Source organism: Acromyrmex echinatior, chromosome 15 (genome assembly GCF_024713525.1).
Source record: "Acromyrmex echinatior isolate Ae372 chromosome 15, ASM2471352v2, whole genome shotgun sequence".
In the NCBI taxonomy this organism is placed as follows: Eukaryota; Metazoa; Arthropoda; class Insecta; order Hymenoptera; family Formicidae; genus Acromyrmex; species Acromyrmex echinatior.
The window spans coordinates 10,362,033-10,385,699 of NC_141866.1; the positions used below are offsets into that span (position 1 = coordinate 10,362,033).

The 23,667-nt window shown below is 31.5% G+C and overlaps 4 protein-coding genes across 29 annotated transcripts; 1 reads left to right on the top strand and 3 right to left on the bottom strand.

Moving 5' to 3' along the window:
• Positions 1-1,235: 1,235 nt before the first annotated feature.
• On the bottom strand, positions 1,236-3,026 carry LOC105145745 (nudC domain-containing protein 3). Of its 5 annotated transcripts, none has more exons than XM_087413952.1 (5): positions 2,736-3,026; positions 2,392-2,542; positions 1,755-2,269; positions 1,478-1,666; positions 1,236-1,397 (listed from the first exon to the last, which is right to left on the bottom strand). In XM_087413952.1, exons 2-5 carry the CDS (start codon positions 2,474-2,476, stop codon positions 1,305-1,307), a joined length of 882 nt encoding a protein of 293 aa, XP_087270078.1. In that variant the 5' UTR covers positions 2,477-2,542; positions 2,736-3,026; the 3' UTR covers positions 1,236-1,304. The 5 variants fall into 5 exon arrangements, with proteins under 5 accessions (XP_087270078.1, XP_011053829.1, XP_087270077.1 ...); XM_011055527.2 differs by having other exon boundaries at positions 1,755-2,317; XM_087413951.1 differs by having other exon boundaries at positions 1,755-2,317; positions 2,392-2,560.
• A 1,157-nt stretch (positions 3,027-4,183) lies between these two features.
• Positions 4,184-5,893, top strand: LOC105145743 (protein C10). Its single transcript, XM_011055524.2, has 3 exons — positions 4,184-4,665; positions 4,876-5,052; positions 5,132-5,893. Exons 1-3 carry the CDS (start codon positions 4,626-4,628, stop codon positions 5,263-5,265), a joined length of 351 nt encoding a protein of 116 aa, XP_011053826.1. The 5' UTR covers positions 4,184-4,625; the 3' UTR covers positions 5,266-5,893.
• A 1,862-nt stretch (positions 5,894-7,755) lies between these two features.
• Positions 7,756-17,714, bottom strand: lqf (epsin homolog lqf). 21 transcript variants are annotated; one of them, XM_087413947.1, is made up of 15 exons: positions 17,537-17,714; positions 15,758-15,808; positions 14,760-14,876; positions 13,182-13,274; positions 12,752-13,010; positions 12,407-12,606; positions 12,135-12,186; positions 11,766-11,928; positions 11,541-11,670; positions 11,221-11,308; positions 10,758-10,885; positions 10,369-10,663; positions 10,096-10,275; positions 9,854-9,874; positions 7,756-8,559 (listed from the first exon to the last, which is right to left on the bottom strand). In XM_087413947.1, exons 3-14 carry the CDS (start codon positions 14,772-14,774, stop codon positions 9,858-9,860), a joined length of 1,620 nt encoding a protein of 539 aa, XP_087270073.1. In that variant the 5' UTR covers positions 14,775-14,876; positions 15,758-15,808; positions 17,537-17,714; the 3' UTR covers positions 7,756-8,559; positions 9,854-9,857. The 21 variants fall into 21 exon arrangements, with proteins under 21 accessions (XP_087270073.1, XP_087270060.1, XP_011053821.1 ...); XM_087413934.1 differs by lacking the exon at positions 9,854-9,874 and having other exon boundaries at positions 14,760-14,871; positions 17,537-17,713; XM_011055519.2 differs by lacking the exon at positions 9,854-9,874 and having other exon boundaries at positions 17,537-17,713.
• A 391-nt stretch (positions 17,715-18,105) lies between these two features.
• Positions 18,106-23,097, bottom strand: CDC50 (cell cycle control protein 50A). Of its 2 annotated transcripts, XM_011055513.2 has the most exons (5): positions 22,891-23,096; positions 21,351-22,181; positions 21,023-21,188; positions 20,600-20,656; positions 18,106-19,682 (listed from the first exon to the last, which is right to left on the bottom strand). In XM_011055513.2, exons 1-4 carry the CDS (start codon positions 22,943-22,945, stop codon positions 20,644-20,646), a joined length of 1,065 nt encoding a protein of 354 aa, XP_011053815.1. In that variant the 5' UTR covers positions 22,946-23,096; the 3' UTR covers positions 18,106-19,682; positions 20,600-20,643. The 2 variants fall into 2 exon arrangements, with proteins under 2 accessions (XP_011053815.1, XP_011053814.1); XM_011055512.2 differs by lacking the exon at positions 20,600-20,656 and having other exon boundaries at positions 22,891-23,097.
• Between the last annotated feature and the right edge of the window lie 570 nt (positions 23,098-23,667).

The following is a 23,667-nucleotide window of genomic DNA, read 5'->3' on the forward strand; positions in this document are numbered from 1 at the left end:
GAGAGAACCGGACCTCAGGTGGGGATGGACTCGTAGCCTCGGGCAGGTATATTACCTGTGTTTTACCTGCAGCGGTGCTCAACGCGCACGACCTGTTGCTGTTGCACCTGGCACCTGGCGCTACTGATGACGCGGGAGAGAAGAATTGTCGAGTCTTATAGCAGGAATTCCTGAGGATATTATCGCAGCGATGTATATCATTCAACATTGTCACGGCGGTACATTTAGCGCGTTTGAATCGAACACGTTTGAATTGGAACGTGTTTCAATCTCGATGTATTGTGACACTTTCTTTGTAAATCGTGATACAAAGTAGATTTCTACAACATAGAAGATCGAATTCTCCAAAATTATATCTGACTCAAGTCTTATTATCATATTCTGCTGTTAAAGATCCGATCGAGTCGTTAGCTTCACTTGGATTTTCTTATGATTTTATATGAAATATGTATTCCTATGAAAGAGAGAGAACGCAGTCGATAATATAGCTATTAGAGTAATACGGATTTCAATATAAAGATATATCTTTACATGCCGATTATCAGATCGTCGCTATAACTCTGTTTAGAATTGGTCGAAGAAAAGCTTAGGAAAGTTGCGAACGCGTTCGACGAAATGAGAACAGTTTCTTCGAGGCTGTGTACCTGTGTGAACCGCTCCTGCCTCGTCTCTGTGGCGAACGATCCCACCACTATTGTGATATAAAGTCAGCATAAACACCAGGGAAAAGCGTAGGATTCCGCGCATTCTGTGAACTCTCGGATCGTTCGTGATTCACAGGGTATCGCCGAGATCCAGATCGTCAGCTCTTTGCTTTCGTAGACACCTGCATTTATTTCTAAAAAGGGAAGCTTTTTCGCTATTCTTTCTTTAATATAAAATAATTTGCAATAAATTTTTTTTATATATTATCAATATATGAAATGTAATATCAATAGATTGACACTATTAAAAAATAATTTACTTACTTAGGGTTATTCTTATTCTCAAAGTGCAATATCCAAATATGAAAGTGCAATAATTTACATTATTTTATTTTAAAATATGTTATTTTCATAATATTAAATATATAAAACATATAAGGTAAAATGTTCAGAATACTAAAATAGAAAGATTTCTAGGTGATAAAATTGTTGTATATATTATACATATATACATATATGTGTGTGTGTGTGTGTGTGTGTGTATTTATTATAATATAAATATTTTGATATAAATATTATGTATAAACATAATCTGCTTTTTTATATTTATTTGAAATTCATATAAACATTGTAAAATTTTAGAAAATATATTAAAATATATCAATTATATTTTAAAATGGAAGGATCATAAGGCGTACCCAGAAAAGGTGATCCCTTCGCATTCCATGCCTGTTTCAAGGTAGCCTCCATCTTCTATAAATACAATATTATTTACAAATTGTAATAAGTATTCCACGCTTTAAATGCTAATCGGACAAGATATAGACAATTACAATTTGTTCAGATGTTGGTTTGCCTAAGATTTTCTGTTGCTGATTCCACATTAATTCTTGCACTTTCATTTGTTCTTCTGGTGCCATATCGTCAAAATGTTTCGAACAGTCAATCTTATTTAAGTCAATTTTCGGTTCATCAACAATTAAGGCTTCCCACCATCTTTCCATAGCTTTTTCAAGATGAATCTATAAATACAAATAGAATAAGTAGATACTAAATACATTCGAGGATATCGTTAAACAGTTAGATTGAATGTGTTTTACATGAACGCACACTAATTTGTTTCCCAGCTTCAATGCTCCATATAGATTCTTCTCTTCGAATTTTAAAACTAAATTTGCCATTGAAAATGTTCTCCCATTCAGAATTTGCTGATGGAACAGAAGGCTTTCCATCAATCTTAATTTCATTTGAGCTTATGTCAACTTTAATTGTACCTTTGGATGCTTTTATATGTTTTGGTATTTTTATAATTACATCCAAATCATTGAGAGTCTGGGTCCAAGTATAATTTTCCCTTATAGCTCCGTTGTAACTGTCTGATATATGGTTTGTATTAGATTGTACAGAAAATGGTTTAATATTATTGGCTTCATTACATGAATCAATTTCAATTTCCTGCGCCACTGGTGGTATAAGTTTACAATTCTCATTTTGTGTCAGAATTAATTGATTTGACATACTACTGCTGCTGTTTGTATTATCAATTACAGGAAATCCTGTTTTTTGTAAAGATGTAGCATTTCTCCACTTGTACATGGTATTTAATACAAGTTTCTCTGCTATTCCTGGTGGGAAGCCTAATTTTTGCTCAGAGTTCGATTCGACATAAAAGTCTGTGCTGATATTGTAAATTTTATTATGTAAAACAAAATTTTATTTTTAAAGCATTAATACATCTAATACTTACCACCTATGTAAAAATCCAAAAAAAGAATCCAAAAAATTATTGATGTTTTTTTCTTCACGAAGTACGTGTAAAAACGTTTGATCATGATTGGATCCCATGACTGAAAAGTCTACCATGACTGAAATCTCTCTCTCTCTCTCTCTACTAAGTCCTACAGATATTTATTATACTACACTAATTATTAAATGAAAAGGACAAATTATTGGGTCATCTAAAAAGTATCCGCGGTACTTTGTCACTAGATATATGACCATCAACACACATCTAGTGACAAAAAACCGCGGATACTTTTTAGATGACCCAATATTTGCTCAAGAAAATTCAATTATCTCAAACAAACTCACGTTTCAGCTATCATTTCAAATTTCTAAAGATGTTTATCTTAACCTATACTATAACACTCCGACTACTCCGAGTCGTAATATCTAATATGCTGAAAATAATAAAGTAATTGATACATATACTTGATAAAATTCTAGTAAATTCTTTTTCTTAAATTCTTTAGAATCTAAATCAATGCAAAAAATTATCGTCCTCTTGTTTATTTTTGGAAATATTTTAGTAGCATGTAGCATGTCGAATAATGGCAACGTGGGATTTCTTCTTTATTGTATTGTGCATGGTCTACAATGGGCAGTAACAGTAGTTGATTAAGGAGTAGGCGTAGAAATCGACCAATCATATGCCCGTATTCATAGTTAGATCTTGTACAATATTTAAGGTTTCCTTAAATTTATCTTTAGATACTCCACGAATTATTTTATTGGCTGCTGAGCATCTAAAGATAAATTTAAATATAAGGCTTGAAATATACGAGTAATAGTTGATTATTTTTCTCAACTATGATTGGTCAATTTTTACGTCTACTTCTTAATCAACTACTGTCATTGCCCATTGTAGACCATGCATGATGCGTGATCTACAATAACAATGGATGAGGTTGTAAGAGTAAGAAATTGACCAATCACAATTGATTATTCTTTTTACATTCAACTGTGATTGGTCAATTTGTTACTCTTATAACTTCATCTACTACTGCTACTGCCATTGTAGACTATGCATAAAGCTAGTCACATACACTTGCCATATAGTAAGGTTTTCAACCAATCAGGTCGATTGTATGGTTACGGAAAGTGTGTGTCAATAGCTTTAACTCTGTTCTTTTTAGTTCAACTTCTTGCACGATTTTCATCTTTTTTTTTTTTCTATATTGAAGAGAATGAACTGTGCAAGAACTTTAGCTAAGGGCCACTTTCACCAAGCTCCGATTAACTTAACAAGCCTAATAACTTTGCAGGATAACTGAAAATGATATCGAAGAAAAAATGTGAATTGAAGAGTTAAACATATTTCACTAATTATAATTAACTGTAATTTTACAATATATTGAATACAAAAATAGGTTAACAAATATTAACAAATAGCTACTAGAGAGAAATCTTGCTACATAAGTTAGTATTACAAACTTATATTTATAATTTCTCTCTTTGCATTTTTTCTCCGACATCAGCTTCAGTTAGAATCCTGCAAAGTTTAGGCCTGTTAAGTTAATCGCAGTTTGGTGAAAGTGGTTCTAAAAAGAACAGACCAGTTGCACTTTGCAAGTTTATAGGCAGAGAGAAATCTGAAAGACCATGCCAGTCTTCTTTCTGTTAACATCGGATCACCCATACGCTACTGTACACCCATTTTTAATTTTAGAGAATTATTGAAAATGCATGTCTGGAGGTAGTGTATGGGTGATTTCGATAGTAACAGATAGAACGCCGGCATGGCCTCTCAGATTTCTCTTTAGTTATAAACTGTGCAAGAAGTTCAGCTAAAAAGAACAGACCTATTTTATTCTCAACAAGATGGCGCGTTTTACGTTTGCCATCTGATGCTCTCGAAAATGTCAAAGTGGTCTGCGGATGGCTGTCATTTACAAATAAATGTAAATAAATCGAAGTACTGCAGTTTTATCAGTAGTGAAAGAAACAATTATTAACTGTTAGTGAATCTCGTCAAATTACATATGATAATCTGGAAAAAGAATATTTGTTCTTATTGCTGGATATTATATATGAAAAATTTTTACATATAAAATATTTGTCGACTTAATTACAACAAATATTAAATAGTAATTTGCAAGATCTCAGTTTACCATACATAATTAGCGATTCAACTGCAGTGATAACGTTGCCCAAAAAATCTATCTTCGGTTATACTTTGGTATAATTATATTCTGATTAATTATGGCAAGCGTTCCTGGTTTTACATTGGAAACTGCGAAAGGTAATTAGAAATCTAAAAGATAATTTTTTTTTTATAAGAAGTTGTATATTATTACAATTCAAAATTCGCGTTTATTGTACGAGTTCGTTGATAACTTAAATATAAATAAATATATATGTATGTATATATATTAAATATGATTATGTGAAATATAATTGTATAATTATAAATATACAATAAAATATATGAATAAACATTTTTTTCTTTCAGCTATACTGACCGACATTCTGACAGCACTAAATACACCTGAAAACTTGCAAAAGCTTGCAGAAGCAAAGGAAAGTTCTGGCAATGAGATGTTGAAAATGATGCAGTTTGTTTTCCCATTAGTAACACAGATTCAAATGGATATCATAAAAAATTATGGATTTCCAGAAGGAAGAGAAGGTGCGTAGATTAAGAATACATTAAAAGTAAATATGATGAAAAATAGAGTTAAAAAATTAATCATGTGCACACGAAGCAGGTACTGTACAATTTGCGCAGCTCATTCGGGCTTTAGAAAGAGAAGATTCTGAAATAGCACAGCTACATAGTCAGGTTCGTTCATACTTTCTTCCACCAGTTACGATAAACTCTTCGACTGAAGCATCTCTTTAGATTAAAACAAGATCTCATCTAAAAAAAATCCATATATATATATATATATATATATATATATATATATAATGGTGTGTGTGTGTATATATATATATATATACATATATATATATATACACACACCATTTTTATCTAGACTATATTAAGTTAATAAGATAAGGACGATGTCTGTAGAAAAAGTGAAGAAAAAATTATTCCATGCATTTATATGAACGTTATATATCCATTTTTTTCATTACATATATGTATATTTTTTAAATATTTTGATAAACCGATTGTCACTAAAATCTGTTTTGTAATATCTCAATAGGAATATTTGTGTAAAAAAATTTTAGTATTAATGAAAATATTGCAATGTTTTTTCTCTATTCTTTTATAAAACAATTATAGTATTAATGAAAATATTGCAATGTTTTTTCTCTATTCTTTTATAAAACAATTTAATTAAATGTATAGAGATTCCAGTTAGTGTAATCAAATCTGTACATACAAATCTTCTGGAGAAAAATACCAAAGGAATTTTAAATGTTTAATTTGAGAAACTTAAAAATTTTTATATTTATTTATATAATTATTAATAAGTATATCATTATAATCTACTAAAATATATAATATTTATTTATATAAATGTTCTTTAAATTCTTTTTCCTGCAATTACATGAGCTCTAAAAGCTAAACAAAAAATTCCACTGTTCGCACAGGGATGAAGCTGTGTATACATCATGATTTATACATTACTTAAATCTTAAATAAAATAGGTAAAAAAGATGCAGATCTACATAAACGAAACCAGAGTATACAGGATGGTATGGCATCATCCTATATTCAACAGGCACAATGGCTAATAGAATCGTTTATATTTTCAAATCAGACAATGATTGTATAATTAAATCTCTACACGTTATTATACGTATTATACATTTTAACTTCATGTCCTGGCGAACATCTGGATAAATACATATTAAATATACAATTTCACTCATATAAGCAAGTATATTAAAATTGCATATAAAGCCAACAGAAAGTATAGATTTAACGATAAATAATACATTGGAATTACTTGACATTTACTTAGAGCAGCTTGAATCGTGCAACTTCTGATTTATTTGAATGAAAGCAAATATAGTTCCCCCTTGTCAATGTTGTATATTGATAAAGATCTTCTTGTATAAAACTGTAAAAATGCGTCGTTATTTTAAAGAAAAAAAAAAAAAAATTCTGAGATCGTACAAGATTTCAATATTTAAAAAAACTTTTCTTATAATCTATAGCATCATTATTTATAAACGGACATTTATCGTGAAATAAATAATATCAATATGTAATATCAGAGTGGTATGAATGACATAGTCAAGCATATACACACACTCACACACACGCGCGCGTACAGATATATATTGGGTCATCTAAAAAGTATCCGCGATACTTGTCACTAGATATATGACCATCAACACACATCTAGTGACAAAAAACCGCGGATACTTTTTAGATGACCCAATATATATATATATATATATATATATATATATATAGTAAGCGCGCGCGCGTGTATATTTAACAAGAGTGAAAAAATAACTCAGCAAATTTTTTTGAATATGATTGACAAGTACAATTTCAAATGTCCACAAAAAATTTCTTGTATAATAACACTATAAACGCTTGACAAATGGGGAACAATGTGCTTTAATATATGTACATTTCTTATAAATAAAAAGATTCGCCTGTATTTGTCTTGTATGTTAAAAAAAATCTTGATTCATGTTTTTGTCATGCAAATTTAAAAAACATGGGTAGGCAAAACCTCTCTTGTAGACTTGTTATAAATTTATCCTACGAGCGATTGAGCTCTTACATAACTTTGGACGTCGACGCAAATGTTAAATTGAAAGTGGATTAGAAATAACACTGTTATTTCGATTTAAATATCGATGATTTTCGAATGCGATAGAGACAATTCTTATCACTCTTGAGTTTGATTCTTCAGCTATACCAAATCTGCATGAACATGCACATAGTCAATTAAAACCAGAAATCCGGATAGCAAAAACAATACGGATTATTTTCTTAATGTTCGTATCGTTTGGTGGATGCTACTTTCACAGTTGCATTTTCATTTAGAAGTGCCTTGGTGTGCCATAGGTCGCAGTACGTCATTCGTGAATGACTGGCTATATAGCTATATAAGAAATTCGTGTACACTTTGCAACACAGTAGCTGCCCGTATTACGGATTCTCTGTATTAGAAAGCAAGCCACAACATCGAATTTTTTTTACAGACCATAATCGACACATCTTAAGCGTATAACGGTGAACGGAACTCTGTTCGTTACAATGGGTCTGTTTTTTATTCCTGCACTAGAATTTTTTTCTCACTTTAGCCAAATATTAAACATATACCTATTTCACTTTTCCAAAAGTGTACACTAGTTCAGTTATAAAAAACAGACTTATAATGCTTTTGCAAATCATGATTACAGTCTCACGATCTCATTTTTCCCTTTTTTTTTTACTATAGAAAACGCGTGTATACAAAAACGCATAAACTGATCTCAAACTATCAGCTTTACATTCTTTCTCAGCAATAACTTTACATTCTTCCCCAGCAGTGAAGCGATATTGCTGAGCAATCTTTCCCTGAATTGATTTATACATAGAAAATAGATCATATAGAGAAAGAAGTGTATATAAAATCTAGTCGTACTTGGGATTACTTAAGCGTTCAAAGTTAAAACATGATTTGTATTATTATGTTGTACCTTTTAACCATCCAACCATCACTTAATTACCAATATGCCATGCTTCTACTAGTTAATTATTTAGGTGATTATTCCACAATAAAGTTTAAGAAGTGAGTAATACATGCAAAGGGAAATTTAAAAGAAAAAGAAGCAAAAAAGAGACTTTTCCAATGAGCTTTTCCATAAGTGCACTGTAATATAGTTTATCAAAAAGTAACGTTTTAAATTATTAATCAAATTTCATTGATGGGGATGTTTCCTCCGCCTTCTTATTGGTCTTATTCACATCTGTCCCTGCTCATAATTGCTATAAGTAAAATCATATCTCTTTTTACCGTAAACCGAAATCTATACCGTAATAGTACATGTAGAACTGCAGATCACGTTTCGAGGGACGCAGTAATTACAAAGTTTTCGATTGATCGATCAGGCTACGAGAGGAACGGATTAGCCGTAGTTGTATTCGCTGTCCATGGATCCTGTCGAATCTGATTGATTGTAGGACGGGGTGGTGGCGTCACAGTTGCAAATGGATTTGCTGAATATGAGATGGTTGCTGTAAAATCGTTCGTTTGTTAGTATAAAATAACTCTTGTTGCTCACGAAGATAGCTCAATCATTTAAACGCTTTTGAATATATGATGTCCAAGATAAATAAATATCTTAAAAACCTAAAATAGATGTTATTTTTTGATCTGGAAATAAAAAGAGGCATTTTTATATATACAGGGTATACCGCAATTATTGATAAAACGCTCTTGTCTAGATAGAACGGACTAAACTGAGTCGAAAAATCCTCTACCATTTTGCAATTTTCGCAATGTTAACGAGATATTAATTTATGAAAGTAGCCAAATTCGCCCGGCCTACCGCCAAATGCAAGTGCACGGTCATAATGGAATTAATAAAATGAATATATTGCGCATAATGGCAGTAACAATAACCAGTGAAAATAACCATTCAAATGTGCCCCAATATGCATTTTTCTATGTATAATAGCGCTGGTTATACTGAAACAGCTGATCAAATATTATCCAAATTTATTTCTCCTACTGCGCATCTACGGGAGTGCTTCACCGTATTATTTCATCATGTGCGCAGCGAAATAAGACCGTCCTGAGAGATGCACGTTCTTCGTCATTAGGTACATTGTTTACAAGCGACATTAGTATTAACGTGCCTTATATAGTGACGACAAACGCGCACCTTATTGGGCTGTCTTATCTCGCCGCCCACTTACATTTGGCATTCAGACCGGGCGAATTTGGCTATTTTCATAAATTAATATCTTGTGAACTATTTCGAAAATTGCAAAATGATAGAGAACTTTTCGATTCAGTTTAATCCACTATATTTATAAAAAAGCGTTTTGTCAAAAATTGCAGGACACTCTATACATATAATATAAATTTCTTATTTTTTATTTGATAAGATTGGTTGTTCTTTCAAGATATTGATTTGGACTTTCAATTCTTTAATTGTTCGATATATAATTTGACATTTGTTAATTCATTCCACATAAACAAATGCATATTACAAGAGAGAGAGAGAGAGAGAGAGAGAGAGAGAGAGAGAGAGAGAGAGAGGGGGGGGAGGGGAGAGAAGAGATAAAATTAAGAATATTTAAAAAGAATGACCTATTTAGAAAAGAAAAGAAAATCTACGTATTCTATTAGAATATCGTAAGATATATATTCGAAGAAAGATTCAAATCACAGTACTCTTAAATAAAAAAATAATATATTCTTGACATAACATGAAAGACATCATTGTAATAAGCATTACACTGCACATAATAGTTATCATGCATTCATTCATGCCATATTTTTAATCATATTATTCATACTCACGAACTTATTTCCAATGAAACGCTATTTTGTAGACATAAAATGTTATAGCGTAAAATATATCTTTTTTATTTCATGATATTTAAATGATTTTTTGCTGAATATTACATTCATTACACTTGATCTTTATGAATTATCATATAATAGGAGTTATATTCAAATAATATATATCAACGAAAGATATTTCGAATACTGGACTTCTCTTTCTCGATTTTTATACCTTCTAGCTACAAATGAAAACTTACCCGCTGGCGCAGGAGCTGATGGCTTAATCGCCGTAGCGCTGACAAGATTATCTAAATTAACAAGTGCAGAGTTTTCTCCTAAAAAGGATTGTGGTGTCTTTTTCACAGCACCGGTGCTGGCAGGAAGAGTTTCAGCCATGCCACCTAGATCGAAAGGATCTCCTCCTGATGATGTACCACCTATTTAAAAATCATATAACTTTATTACATAATTTCAGCACACATTAATGCTGTGTTAATGTTTTACAGAAAAATTTTGTATAACTTAAGTACCGTTGTTCACCGTCTGCGGACTTGCTCCGAGTTTTCCCCTGTTAGTAATCACATCAAATTCGTCTAAATCGCTGAGGGGACTCGTTGCAGCGCCATTGTTTTGAGTAGGAAAGTTATTGAAGCCTGGCCCTGTGCCGTTGAAACCATTGCTAGTACTGAAGGTAGTAGCGGCTGAAGATACTGGTGGCAAATTGAAACCTATATTTTGAGGCGACGATATCGCGAAGCCAATGTTTTGTGTCAAGTTTGAATTGTTGAAAGATGGTGATGGAGATGTTGCGCCATCTTGAGCTCCCTGTACCAAAAAAATTTCAGATCAATATATTATTATAAACATATATATTATTATAAACATTGATAACTCGATGAATTTTGAAGAATAAGTCTACCTGCTTATTCGTTTCCGATTCAGTAGTGGTAGTAGATGGAACTGGTGACCAAGGATCGTTGGTACGAGGTGGAGATACGACTGTAGCAGGAGATGGAGCAGGTGCACGCCATGGATCGATAGTGGCAGCTATAATTAAATTGTAATTTGAGTAATTTCTAGCAAATGATTTATCAAATATTGTAATAAAAGTTCAGAAAAACTTAGAACACTGCTTTTATTAAATATTACAATAAAAATATAAACTAAACATTTTCGATAAGGATCCAAATATAGTGCTTTAATCATTTATAAGAAAAATGGTGAAAAAATTAACTGATTAATTATACCTGAGGATCCTGAGAATTATCGGAAATCATCAAAGACGTAAGAACATGCAAAAAGAATATATAAATGTAGGGATTAAATAAATATGCAATCACATGTAAAGAATATATTGCTGCGTATATATATAATACACTCACTTGGTCTTTGTGGAGGAACAGGCGTCCACGGGTCTATCGCGGGTGATGTGGTACTTGTTGTTGGAACACTCCATGGATCATTCTGTGGCTGTAAAACGAGAATGCTATTATTCTTCCATCATTTTGTTAACCACTCCAGCAAAATGTTATTCCACGCCTATACATTCTCCTAAAGATTTAATGTCCTCTAACATTCATCAGACATACCTTATATATATGAAAATCAGATAAATCCAAAGACTGTAGTGCATCATGCAAAAACGATTTTGTGTTATCATGCAAAGAACGAAAATGAAGTCAACGACACAATTAGTAAATACCTGTGGTCTAGGCGGTGGTGCTGTTATCGGGATACCCCAAGGATCAGTTTGTACTGAAGAACCGCTTGCTTCTCCTAAATTTACATCGAGTAAATCCAACATGTGACTTTGCTTTTCGGATTGCGGAGTTCTGAAATTCACATAGCATTGCCCCGTAAATGCAAGGTCAAACATTTTTTTCCATATCACGTTACTAGATTACATTAGATTCTGTTGATTACTTACTTAAAATCTTGCTGACTTTGACTGAGGGCTAACTGCAATCTGACATCATCGCTGCGTCTTCTTTGTTCTTCTTGTTCTGCTTCTTCTCTAGACATAGCCAAGGCCAGCTGCAGTTGTAATTCTTCCTCTCCTACCGTTTGCGGTCTTGCAGCTTCCAATTCCGCTGGAAAATATATTTATTATGTTAATTCTTATGTAAAGTAATTAATGTTTGCATCTGATATACACGTGAAAAATAAACGAGATATGATAAGAGGATTTACAAACGTGTAAAAATTATCTTGTCCTAGTTGAAGTAATCTTGACTTGAAAGATCTTGACCAAAAGAAGCTTAAAAAAAAACCGCTTATATTATAAAGATGAACTTACTTGTACGTCTAGCCGCTGATTCGGATAAATGACAAGGTTCCCAATCTTGAAACTGAAACATGATAATAAATTTAGTTTTTGCAAGAGTAAATGAAGGTCGACCGAGAAATGTTACAGATTCTGTTCAGTTCTCGGCGCTCACATACTATAAATTTCATTCTGTCTTTATCATTCATTTCTCACAGAAGAATAATGAAATTTACAGCGCGCGTGAGAGCCGAAACCAGATGCAAGCGCAGTTTTTAATCATTGATTTATAACACGCTACTTACATCACTACTAACAGGTGACATTGTGTCCAGACCATCACTTCCAAAACCACTAACCGACTGTGCAAATCTCTCTTTTGCCTTCAATGCTCTAGCCCGCTCATTTCTCAATCTCTCATCATCTTTTAATAAGGCCACTAATTGTTTTGCTTTTTCTCGCACATTAATTCCTTGATCTTTATGCCCATCCATGTATTGAAAATCTATACAAAAATATAATAGGACTGTGTTAAAAAATTTATGGAAATCTCTTAAATAAAGTCAATAATATATCATATATATGAATATTTGATTTTATAAAATTTTATATTATAAAGTAAAACTCTAATGAAATTTTACGTTTGTTACCTTTTAAGGTTTGGATGGCAAAAATATTTTCTTTGCACTGTTGCGCTACCTTTTCACTTCCTGTTTTGATAAGATATTCTAAGAGAACTAAGGCTTTGTATACATGTCGCCAGTTTTTTCCATGATCATTCAATCTTTTCCATAACATTTGCATAATTTCCGTAAATGCTACGACATTGTATGTTAAATCGGCAATTTCTGCCATAAGTGTACTACTTGGACCCCAAGGATCATTGCTAGTAGCTTTTCGTACAGCTTTCTGTAGAAAAAAATAGCAATTATCTCATACTGATATTCAAAATTCTTACATATTTAATTTTATTCATTTTTCTCTCCATTTAACATAATATTTTTAGATTTTCTACTATTATTTTTACATATTAATGGGGAAAAATAACATCAAGTAATACAAAAAGATTTAAATAATCACCTGGGCATTGCTGTAGTTATGGGCAAGATTCATAATATCTCGCCTAATACCTGCTAGATTCACCTGCATGACGTCTTGCCCTTGTCTTCTCATCTAAAAGATATTATCGCTATATGTTACTCAATTGTAGTATTATGTATCTTGATTTTAGAGACCCATATTTATTATCCCATTAATTCCAATATAAAAGGGAACGATCATATATTGATCTAGTACAAATAATTTTATTTACAGGATTTATTATGAAGACTCTTATACATATATAATCTTTCAAAGACCTATAAATTCTTCAACCTTGATCGTTTAATCTTTAATGTACATGGTCTATAATTACTATAATATAAAAATAGCAGGTCAATTATGACGCAAGTAGCATCTGATAATAAATATGGGTATTTTGTTTACATGAAAGCCATGCAATTATAAGTATGCATTACTTTAAATATTACAAACCAAGTAATATAGCACCAAATTATTCAAATTAGCACCAAATTATTAAAATATAAATTAATTTACAGAAATTTTAAAACTAAAACCAAGGCATGCACATTAATCAAATTGTAACAGGCAAATAAAAAAAAACCCAAGTTGCAAAAAAAGATTATTATATACAGCATATTAAAATAAAGAAGATTGATAAAAACAAATACAATTATATATATATATATATATATATATATATATATATATATAAATAACATGTTTTTATTATAATTATTGTACCATAAAATTCTTCTCTTAAATATCGTAATAAAATGTTAACAATTGCATACATATAAATAAAATTGTACTAAGTACTAAGTGTGAAGAAAATAAAATGCAATTTATATTTACCATAATTTTATTTTAAGATCTATACTTTAGCATAATTTACCTGATTAATTATCAAAAATATGTAAAAATATGCTTACGCATTTTATATATATATGAATTGTTATTGTTTTAAGACACTAAGTGACACTGAGTTTTAAGACACTAAACAATAAAACATAAATATAAAGAATAAAATATAATAAATATAAACATAATAAATATAAAAAGTTATTAAGCTCTAAGAATAAAGAATACCTATATATATATTTTAATATCATATGAAAACATGTTTGTTTTGAGATGTGCCTATATAAATTTATGATTTATACTGTCCGTCTTTCTTTTTCCGTATCTTATCTTTGAGATGAGTGTTATTTATAGTTATATGGAATGTAGTATTAAATTTCAATACAAATTTAAATATCATATTTATACAATATTTAATGTAATACTGACTTGCATAATGTTCATTTGTCATTATCAGTTTTACTTATTATCGCGTTTTGCTAGTAAACATTGCAAACTAATAAAGGTGCATTACAACAAAAATTGGAAAATAAAAATAATCTGAATACATATGTAACACACATAACACAATAACTTCTTGTAAAAAATATCAGATTATCTTTACAAAGATTGATAGATATGATTTATTGTGAAAACACACAGAAATCTTCTAATAATATGCTTTGACATCAAATTATCACGTTATCATGAGTGAGCACAGTTGTTAATTCAACAATCGTGAACATTATTGGCATTTACCTTCTGCATCGCCATTCTTGACTAATGAAATATCGCTGACGTTGTTGATGAAGTTCTAGGTTTTGCCCAGAAATATAGAAAACTTCCGAATAGTCCGAATCACAATAAAAGCCTAGACTATCAGATGATACGATAAATAAGAGAAATTTTATCACACCTTAAATGTATGATTCATCATTCTGCATATGGATGATAATGACACATTAATCTGTTAAATAATGGTATTATGCAAATGAATATTACATGAAATTTTTTATCAAAAAATTTAAACGAATTCTATAAGATTGTGCACATGAAAAAAAAAAGGTAATAGCGATGCACATACCTATGTCCAATACGTTTACAAATTCCTAATATGGCAAAAGATTATACTTTTAGCAATAACAGTAATTAAATAAAAAAAAGAAAAAAATATTGGTTTTAATAGGCACAACTCATAATACTTTTTTTTTTAAGTTATGTATAATAACGTGATTGATATGTTTCGTAAAAAGTATCGCTATTATACGAAAATTGTTTGAAATCTTGTTTCTCACAGAGAAAGATAAAGGACAATTTCATATCTACACGCACATACAGTCAAATATTGATTTAAATTCAACGTATACGTTTAAAGACTACTCAAGCAGAACAACAAGTCATTATGATATCAAAATGATGTCAAAATAACTCCAAAATGATCATTAAAATTATCATTTCTGATTTATTTTAATGTCATTTTGACGTTATCGTGACTTATTGTTCTACTTGTATATAGGCTATCATTGTTTCAAAAAGATCTTGAAGATCCGTGATATCGCGATTTTATAAAAACCAGATACTCATTGTATGCACCTATCCTCATAAGTTTTCGACAAGCAAATCGCTAAAATGAGAAAAGTAAAAACTATAGTTTAAGTTCTTAAAAAGTACGAACTATAGAGAAATCTATCGTTAAGACTACCCTTTTTACAGATGATAGAGCACATGCAAAAAGTTTGTGGAAAGAAATCACTTACACTGATGGAGGTAAAGATGTGCACCTTCCTTTAATGAATTGTACTGCTCTTCTGTAAAAAAAAAACGAGAACTTTATCATTCGCGGCATGTTTCTGTTGTATTCTCTGCTTATCTTATCATAGCAATATGATTTTATTCTTGGAGCAATGTTATCAATTCATCTAACATTAAATTAATATGCGAAAAAATGAATGAGATTGTCTTTGTATCCAAGTATCGCTCGAATTAATAATGCCTCGAGATTTTTAAGTTTGAGGATTTTAGAGAAGTTCATCAATGCCATTAAGCCCAATCTAAAATGTGCTTTTTGCTTCCTGTTTCTTATTTTTTATCATTTGCTTGTTTTTCCTTTTTGCGTTTTACTGACAATCGTGTTTCTCATCTCTTCTGAAGTTCGTCAACTTTCATCTCGGGCGAAAAATAGGAAACGAAGAAATAAGATAAAAAGCGAGAAACAGGAAGGCAAAAAGCACGTTGTAGATTAGACCTTCTGAATTGATGATTTAAGATCTTCAATGGCATTCGTTACATTTGTTCAACACATGAGAGATATCGACATTGTTATTTAAATATTCTATCTCTAATAATCACACATAAGCCTGCCTGCTCCCACTAACGTCTTCTTCTTGAGCTACTCAGCATGACTGTGCTAATCATCACTCACAACTGCAGTTTGCAAAAAGTCAAGAGTATAAACACAGCCAGAGCAAAGAGCTAGAAGCGTTATCTATTACGCGAAACTACAGCGCGAGCTAAGATCCTTTGTAAGGCTTCCTTCTGACATATTAACAGTATTATACATATAATTGACCGTGAAAGTATTGATCATTGTCCCCTCTGTCTTGTTGCACCACTCAATTGACTTTCCATTTCCCGTGTACTAAGCTCACACGTGTTGAGACTGCGATAGTTACGTCGGAATTGGAAAATAGCGACGAGCGATAAACAGTCTGCGGTTTGAGAAACCTTGCAAAACGATCACGTGGGGGAATTATCATTTCAAGGCGTCACGTTCGAAAATTGAGATACTTGCGCGTTTACGTTATCTCGAGCCCATTATCGAGACCCTGATGGTTAACGTGCGTTAATGTGTCAACGCTTAGCGTAAAAAACACGGCGCGTGTGAAGGAGGGATGACAGGGGAAGGAGCGCAGGCAGGAAATTATTGCTATTGTATACAATTGCTGCTAAATCGCCTAAATCGGTTAAATCCAGAGGTCAATTCCATCTTGGCGCGCGGGTGTCTCCTTCGGGTGAACGCTCCACGTCGAAGCTCCGCGGTCGACCTCCTCGCTCGCTCGCTCGTGCGCGCACACCCTCGCACTTCAGAACATGACACGACGCAACGGGAGGAAGACGATGATGGTACGGTGAAAAGAAAGGATGAAAGAAGCGAACAGACGCGCGCCGTTCCGCTCCAGCCGTGACTGGCGGAGCGGCGACGGGCGACGGGCGACGGGCGAGCGCGCTATCGCGCGTATCGTAATCCGTACCCGCCCACCGAGAGATCCTCGTCGCGCAAATAGATGTATATGTACGTGACACGTCAATCTTACGAGGTATTGCCGTTACGATCGAGATCGAGCTTGGGGGAGGCGACGGGCGCGGCTCCCGTTTTTCCGAAGGATAGACAACGTCCGTGATCGTCGCGCAAGATATTCGTGAAACCCCATCGCGTCTATCCGTCCGAATGATGATGATGATGATCACGATGATAACGATGATGACGGTGACGACGACGACGATGACGACGACGGTGGTAAGATATTCGTACTTACCTCGTGCGCGCGGATGGATATCACCCGAGAATTTGGAAACGCGGAGCTCTCGAGAGCAAGACGGGGAACAGGGACAGAGAGGCGAAATAATAAGTAAGACACTTATGACAAGTCCATTCACAGGCACTGACGAATTGTACGATTGCGGGGCAAGATGGCGCTCGAAAATATTTCCGCTCCGTCCGCCGCGCCCGCGCACGAGCGTCGCATTCGTAAATTTCTATTCCGAATAATCCTAATCGTACTTACGTTTCGCAAGGCAGAAACTTTAATTTATTCGGATGAATTTACAATTAGCCAATATGTCGAATAACTATAATACATAGGCTATTCAAGGAATCAGCATTATGCATTATTCTATCTTTACCGTTTTTTAATAAAATGATAAAATAATAAAGATAGAATGATGTACAATAAATATAAGAAGACAGGTGTAATATTGCGTGACAGCTGAATATAATTTGGGGCAAATTTCTGATTAGTAGCAAATTTCTAATAGTTGTCTTCTTACATCTTAAACATAGTTAGAAAAAATTATTTTTTTCTTACAGAGACAAATGAAGAGAATATTATTTTTGAATCTTTTAATCGTTTCTCTTTATTCATTATTATGTTTACAGTAGACTAGATTGATTTTATAAGTAGTTTATATTGCAATCTGATCTCAGCAATTTGTTTCTGTGTACTGTTACAAAGTAATGACGATACATCTTTGAAATATTTCATTCATTATACACATATATATATATGTGTGTATATATATATATATATATGTGTATATATATATATATATATATATCGTTAAGGCACAATAACTTAAAATTGCACTCAGAAGAAATATCCTGAGGGCACTGTTTATCGAGAGATTAATAAATATTTATGTAAATCACATAATGACTCAGAATCAATATTCAAACGCTGTCATTTCATTTGAAGATACATCGCCATTTAAATACTTTTATGAATCATTATACACAAGACATTATTGGTTGATTAATAATTATTTTTAATCAGTCATTTTCATAAATCAGATTTAAAAGAAACACATTACTGAAAACATAACATATATATATATATTATATATACGTATACAAATCACTATTTTAACGCAATTACTTTTTAAGAAAATAATATACTACTTTTGCTATAAATCTCATACTTTCATGACATCTAGTAATTACAAGTTCGCAATAGACATAAGTTTATAGAATCTATAATTGTAATTTATACATAAATTTATAATATTAATTTTCAATAATATTAGTAATGATTTTCTTCATAAAATACAACAGTTTGAAAAAGATTCTGCTTCATTTTGAAGATATTTATTTTTCTCTATAATCGAATGAATCACGTTAAAACTATTTTTGCATCGGCACGTCCATGTTAAGCAAATAAAACTCCACAAAAAAGTAGGTAACTTTGCGACTGTTGTATCGTATGAAATCTCTGCGAGGAAATGTGTGCTTAATTTATGTTTAAATTTTACATCTTTGTATTATAATTTCAAGACTTAAAATAAAAGTTTAGTTCTACATCAACATAAATGTAAGATAAGTGCATCAACAAATGCATGAAAATACATTTCTTAATCCAAAAGAATATATTACAAAAATTGACTATCTATAAATGGAATAACATTTTAATAAACATTTGGTTTTAGCAATGTATAATCATTTACATAATACTTTTGTTCACTTTGCTGATATACAATATTCTATAATAGAATATATTCATAACTAAATTAAATATTTTAACAGCAATAGGTATTCGTTTGACAATTAAATTTCAAATAATTATTTAAAATTTACAATAGAATTCCAAATAAAAATATAATTTCAAGAATATATGATTCAAGTTTCGAAAATTCTATCATATATGTTATATGTATATATAACGATACTAAAATATGGTTAAAAACTTTAAAAGATAATTATTTCTTAAATAAGAAATTTTTGATTAGTTTGTTGCTTTACCGTATTTATCCGTTTATGACAAACGAAATTCAATGTTAAATATAAAAAATTCACTTGTTCTACGATAATCAATAACTTATATATACTGATGAAATCACGTTCATTTTAAGTAAACGAATCATTCCTAATGATATTCTGTAGATGGAGTCACATCGATCATATCGGCGGAGCTAAAAAAAAGATATTTGTATGTGATGATTGCAAAAGAAAATTTGTACGCGATTTTTCGGTTTGCTAATAAAATAAAACTCAACAATAATATAAAAGCACAGGGGAAATCAAAATGCTTCGAAATGTAATGACACGTGTAAATTAGAAATAAACGCATTGTAGATTTTAAATAAATGCTTTTTTTCAGAACATGCGACATGCTTTTTATGTTTTATATTATATAATATTATATACATATATTAAATTTGAATCGAATTTAATTCACGTCTTACTGACAAGAAATTTTTGTAATAATTTTGCTGATTTTTTGAGGATATTATAAAGTATCTTTTGCTTAATTTTGTGCCAATACACAAAAACACAGACAAGTGCATGTATCTTTAAATTCGATTTTAAAATGTGCATACGACTAAATATATTTAAGACGCGAAAAATGAAATTACTAGATCAAAAGTTCATTATAACTTCTCAGTTTCACATATGTATCATTACTTTTAAACATCTACAATTATATGGAATTATTTTGTTCTTTTATTGTTCATTATTTATATAATTATATTGCACACTTTATATAAATAATAAAACAATATAGTGCTGTTTATAAATTAAAATTATTCCTGCCGTTTAATATAAAAAAAATGCATGTAATAGCATTTTAAAAACAAATATCCTATTCATTTCTGAAAAATATAGCAAAAAATGCACACACATTCTGGCAAAGCATACAATACACGAAATATGACTAGTCGAGCTAATTATTAATTTTCTTTTTTCAGTAAAATTAGTAAAATATTTTACAAATTTTTTGGTATGGAATTATAATAAGAAACATTGCCCGATTGGTCATATTTTATCAAGACAACTTTTACATGTCAATTATTAAGGATAGACATAACACAATATCACAAACACTTACAAGACATACATGGGTGCCCTAAGAATAATTTCTTGTAGTCGTCTTTACATTAGTTTGCTGTATAACATATATCAAATATTATATTATCAACTCATGTTATGAAAAAAAAAAAGAAATATGTGTCTCTGTGTTGATCTAACTTGAGAGATTGTTTATTATGTCAATCACAAGTGATTATATTGGACTGAAATTGATGTTAAATTGTGCATGTTTAATATTGCACAAAATTTAAATACATTTGTGAACATTAAAGATGTTAACATATAATATATCTTATTGTTAGTTTTTTTATGACTATGTTCAGTAATTCGTGTAGATGTTCCTTCACCACATAAAGGACGTTATTAAATCGGATGTCTTATATGTTGTTTTTAGAGATTGTAGATGGAAGTGAAAGGGATATATATGAATATATTTATTTACCTCTTGGAACATTTAATATGTATAATGAGTAATCCTATGCCCAGCAATAAGCACAAACTCCCTACAACAATGTAAGCAATGCCAAGGAAAGGATTCTTTCCTCCCAAAAGTGAAGTTGTGCTTAAAATCATCTTTTTCTTTCCATAGAAGGAGGATACTGAAAATGCTGAAAAAAATATTCAAAACATTATCTAATTTCTCTCATGTTTAAATAAAATATATAGACATCTTCAATTTTTTATTTTACAATTTCCAAGCAGCTGTAATTTTATTTCATTATTTTAATTATTAGATTATTTTTATAATTCGATTTGTTTACATTACTTACAATAAACAACTTTAAGAGTGTAGTTTCCTTGAACTAGACCGCTCTTAAAGCCATCTTGAGAATGGTCAATCCTACGATAGAGTTTTCTGAAAGTGGGTAATGCGGCAGTTCTCATCCATACAATTAAATCCTCGTTTTGAAAACCATTGTTTTCTTCATTAATGGGATCCAAATCCCAAATGTGTTTAGTCCAGTTCTTAGGCTTAGCAAAATTCTTGAATACTTCTTTCAAATTACCCTCTGGATTCCTGAATTTGATATTTTTATCGGATGGCCAAGCTATACCAGTTCTTAATAATGGTACTTGTCCACCATGTTTTGCAGAATATAGTGTCAACTCATCGCTAAAAAGCGAATTTGCAATAGCACCACATGGAGCAATGGCTGTATCTTTGTCGTTTATTTTATCATAGGCAAATGGTTCACAATCACTCGAAACAATCTCATGCAACTGTCCTAACAGTTGATTGTCATCTCGAGATTTTACATATCTACGATGATTTTGATAGAAGTTTGTCAGGCCATAATACATGTAAACTTTGCCAGCAAATTCTGAAGTTAGCTCGAAATTTATTTCACATGTGCATGAGCAATTATTACATTCTGCAATTACATCTGCACACTTCTTAGGCAACCCATCATCTCTGGTAATATTGGTGGAGTTGCAGTTAGTATAATCTATAATATGTTCCTTAACTTCATCAGAAAAATAAAGTAATCCTATGCCAACTGGTATAAATGCAACTCCTATCACAAAGAACGTTGGTAGAACTGTACCAGCTGTGAGTATTGGTTGCCAGGCTGGTAATCGTTGTTGCTTAAATGCACTATCTGCGTACAGTTAAATTAGATAACATGTATTACAAATACAAGTATTTCAAAAAATATCAATTACATTTGAGATATATTTTTTGTTTCTTCCTTTGATTGTTTTTACTGACATTATATATTACAGATTTTTTTTTTTCTTAATAAGGGTAACAAAATTATTCAGAGCAAAGATCTTCTACAGATTCATTCTTACGTTATCTCTGTTATCTTTCATATTGCTTTCGTAATTATACAGTTTAGCACAATCACCTCAAAAATTACTTTTTATAATAAGATACCTAGATTTGTTTGATAAATATTTATTGCCTTAACTATCAGCAATTTGTAAATAAAATAGTATGTATAGGATTATGTATTTTCATAAATATTAGATTTGATACTGATTAATACCCCGATTATGCAATTGGTTCCCTTTCTAATTCTTGGCTTCCAAAATATACAAAAGATCAGACCAATTTTACTTAATTTTCGCAGAAATAACGAGATAATTAAATTTTAAAATTATTTATATGTTATTTGAACAATTCGGGAAAATGTGTAAAATTATACTCAAAATTATCTCAACAATCTACAAAATTAATTCGATATCATCAATCGTCGAGAAAAATGCACGATCGTTGAAGATTTATCAGCAAAAAAGTTCATCGATTAAATTAGCAAGATCATTTGGTTCGTTTTCCGACTTTTTAATGATAATTGAAATGCTCACCCGATGGTTTTTTCGATTTATTAGGCACCGCATCAACTTCGCTGATGGACGTCATGATTTAGCAACAAAGTAAATAAATCTCGGTATTTTCAATAACCTAGTACGTATCAAAATGACAGAAAATTGAAAACACGTCACACGTCACTGCGAAATTGAGAATCCATTAGTTAATGACCGTTTTCATTGATCGAAAAAAATAAAGGCTGATATACATGTAGAATCTTAAAGTCTAGTTTCTAGAGTGTGGCTTGGACTGCGATCAGAGAGAAGCCTGAGAGCGGCCATGCCCGGGATTTAGCTGTAGGGGCTCCGCACAATAAAAAAGAACAGAGAACAGAGAATAAGGCCAGTAATAAGTTCATAGTTAATTCTTATATTTGAGGTCGTCTTAAGCATAGTCTTAAGATGCTATAAGCCAATCAGAGGGCCGTATTAGCAACTTAAGACATTACTTAGACGATCTTAAAATAAGAATCGGCTATGAATACCGGCCTATGCATTTCAACCTATCAAAAATAATATGTATTGTGGAATACACAGTTTCTGATAGGTTGAAATTCTTATTCTCTGTTTCTTTTATTGTGCGAAGCCCCTAAGGGCAACTAAATAGGAATATGAGCTATGTTCCAAAATTGATTGCTGTACTGAAAATCTATCACGAGGCCTAGAAAGCCTCACAGGGAGAGAATGGCAAATTGCTTCACATGATCTGTCTCCTCTGATTGGGCATGGGCACAATATAAGTACATATTGTGAAATGGGTATCAAAGCTCCATA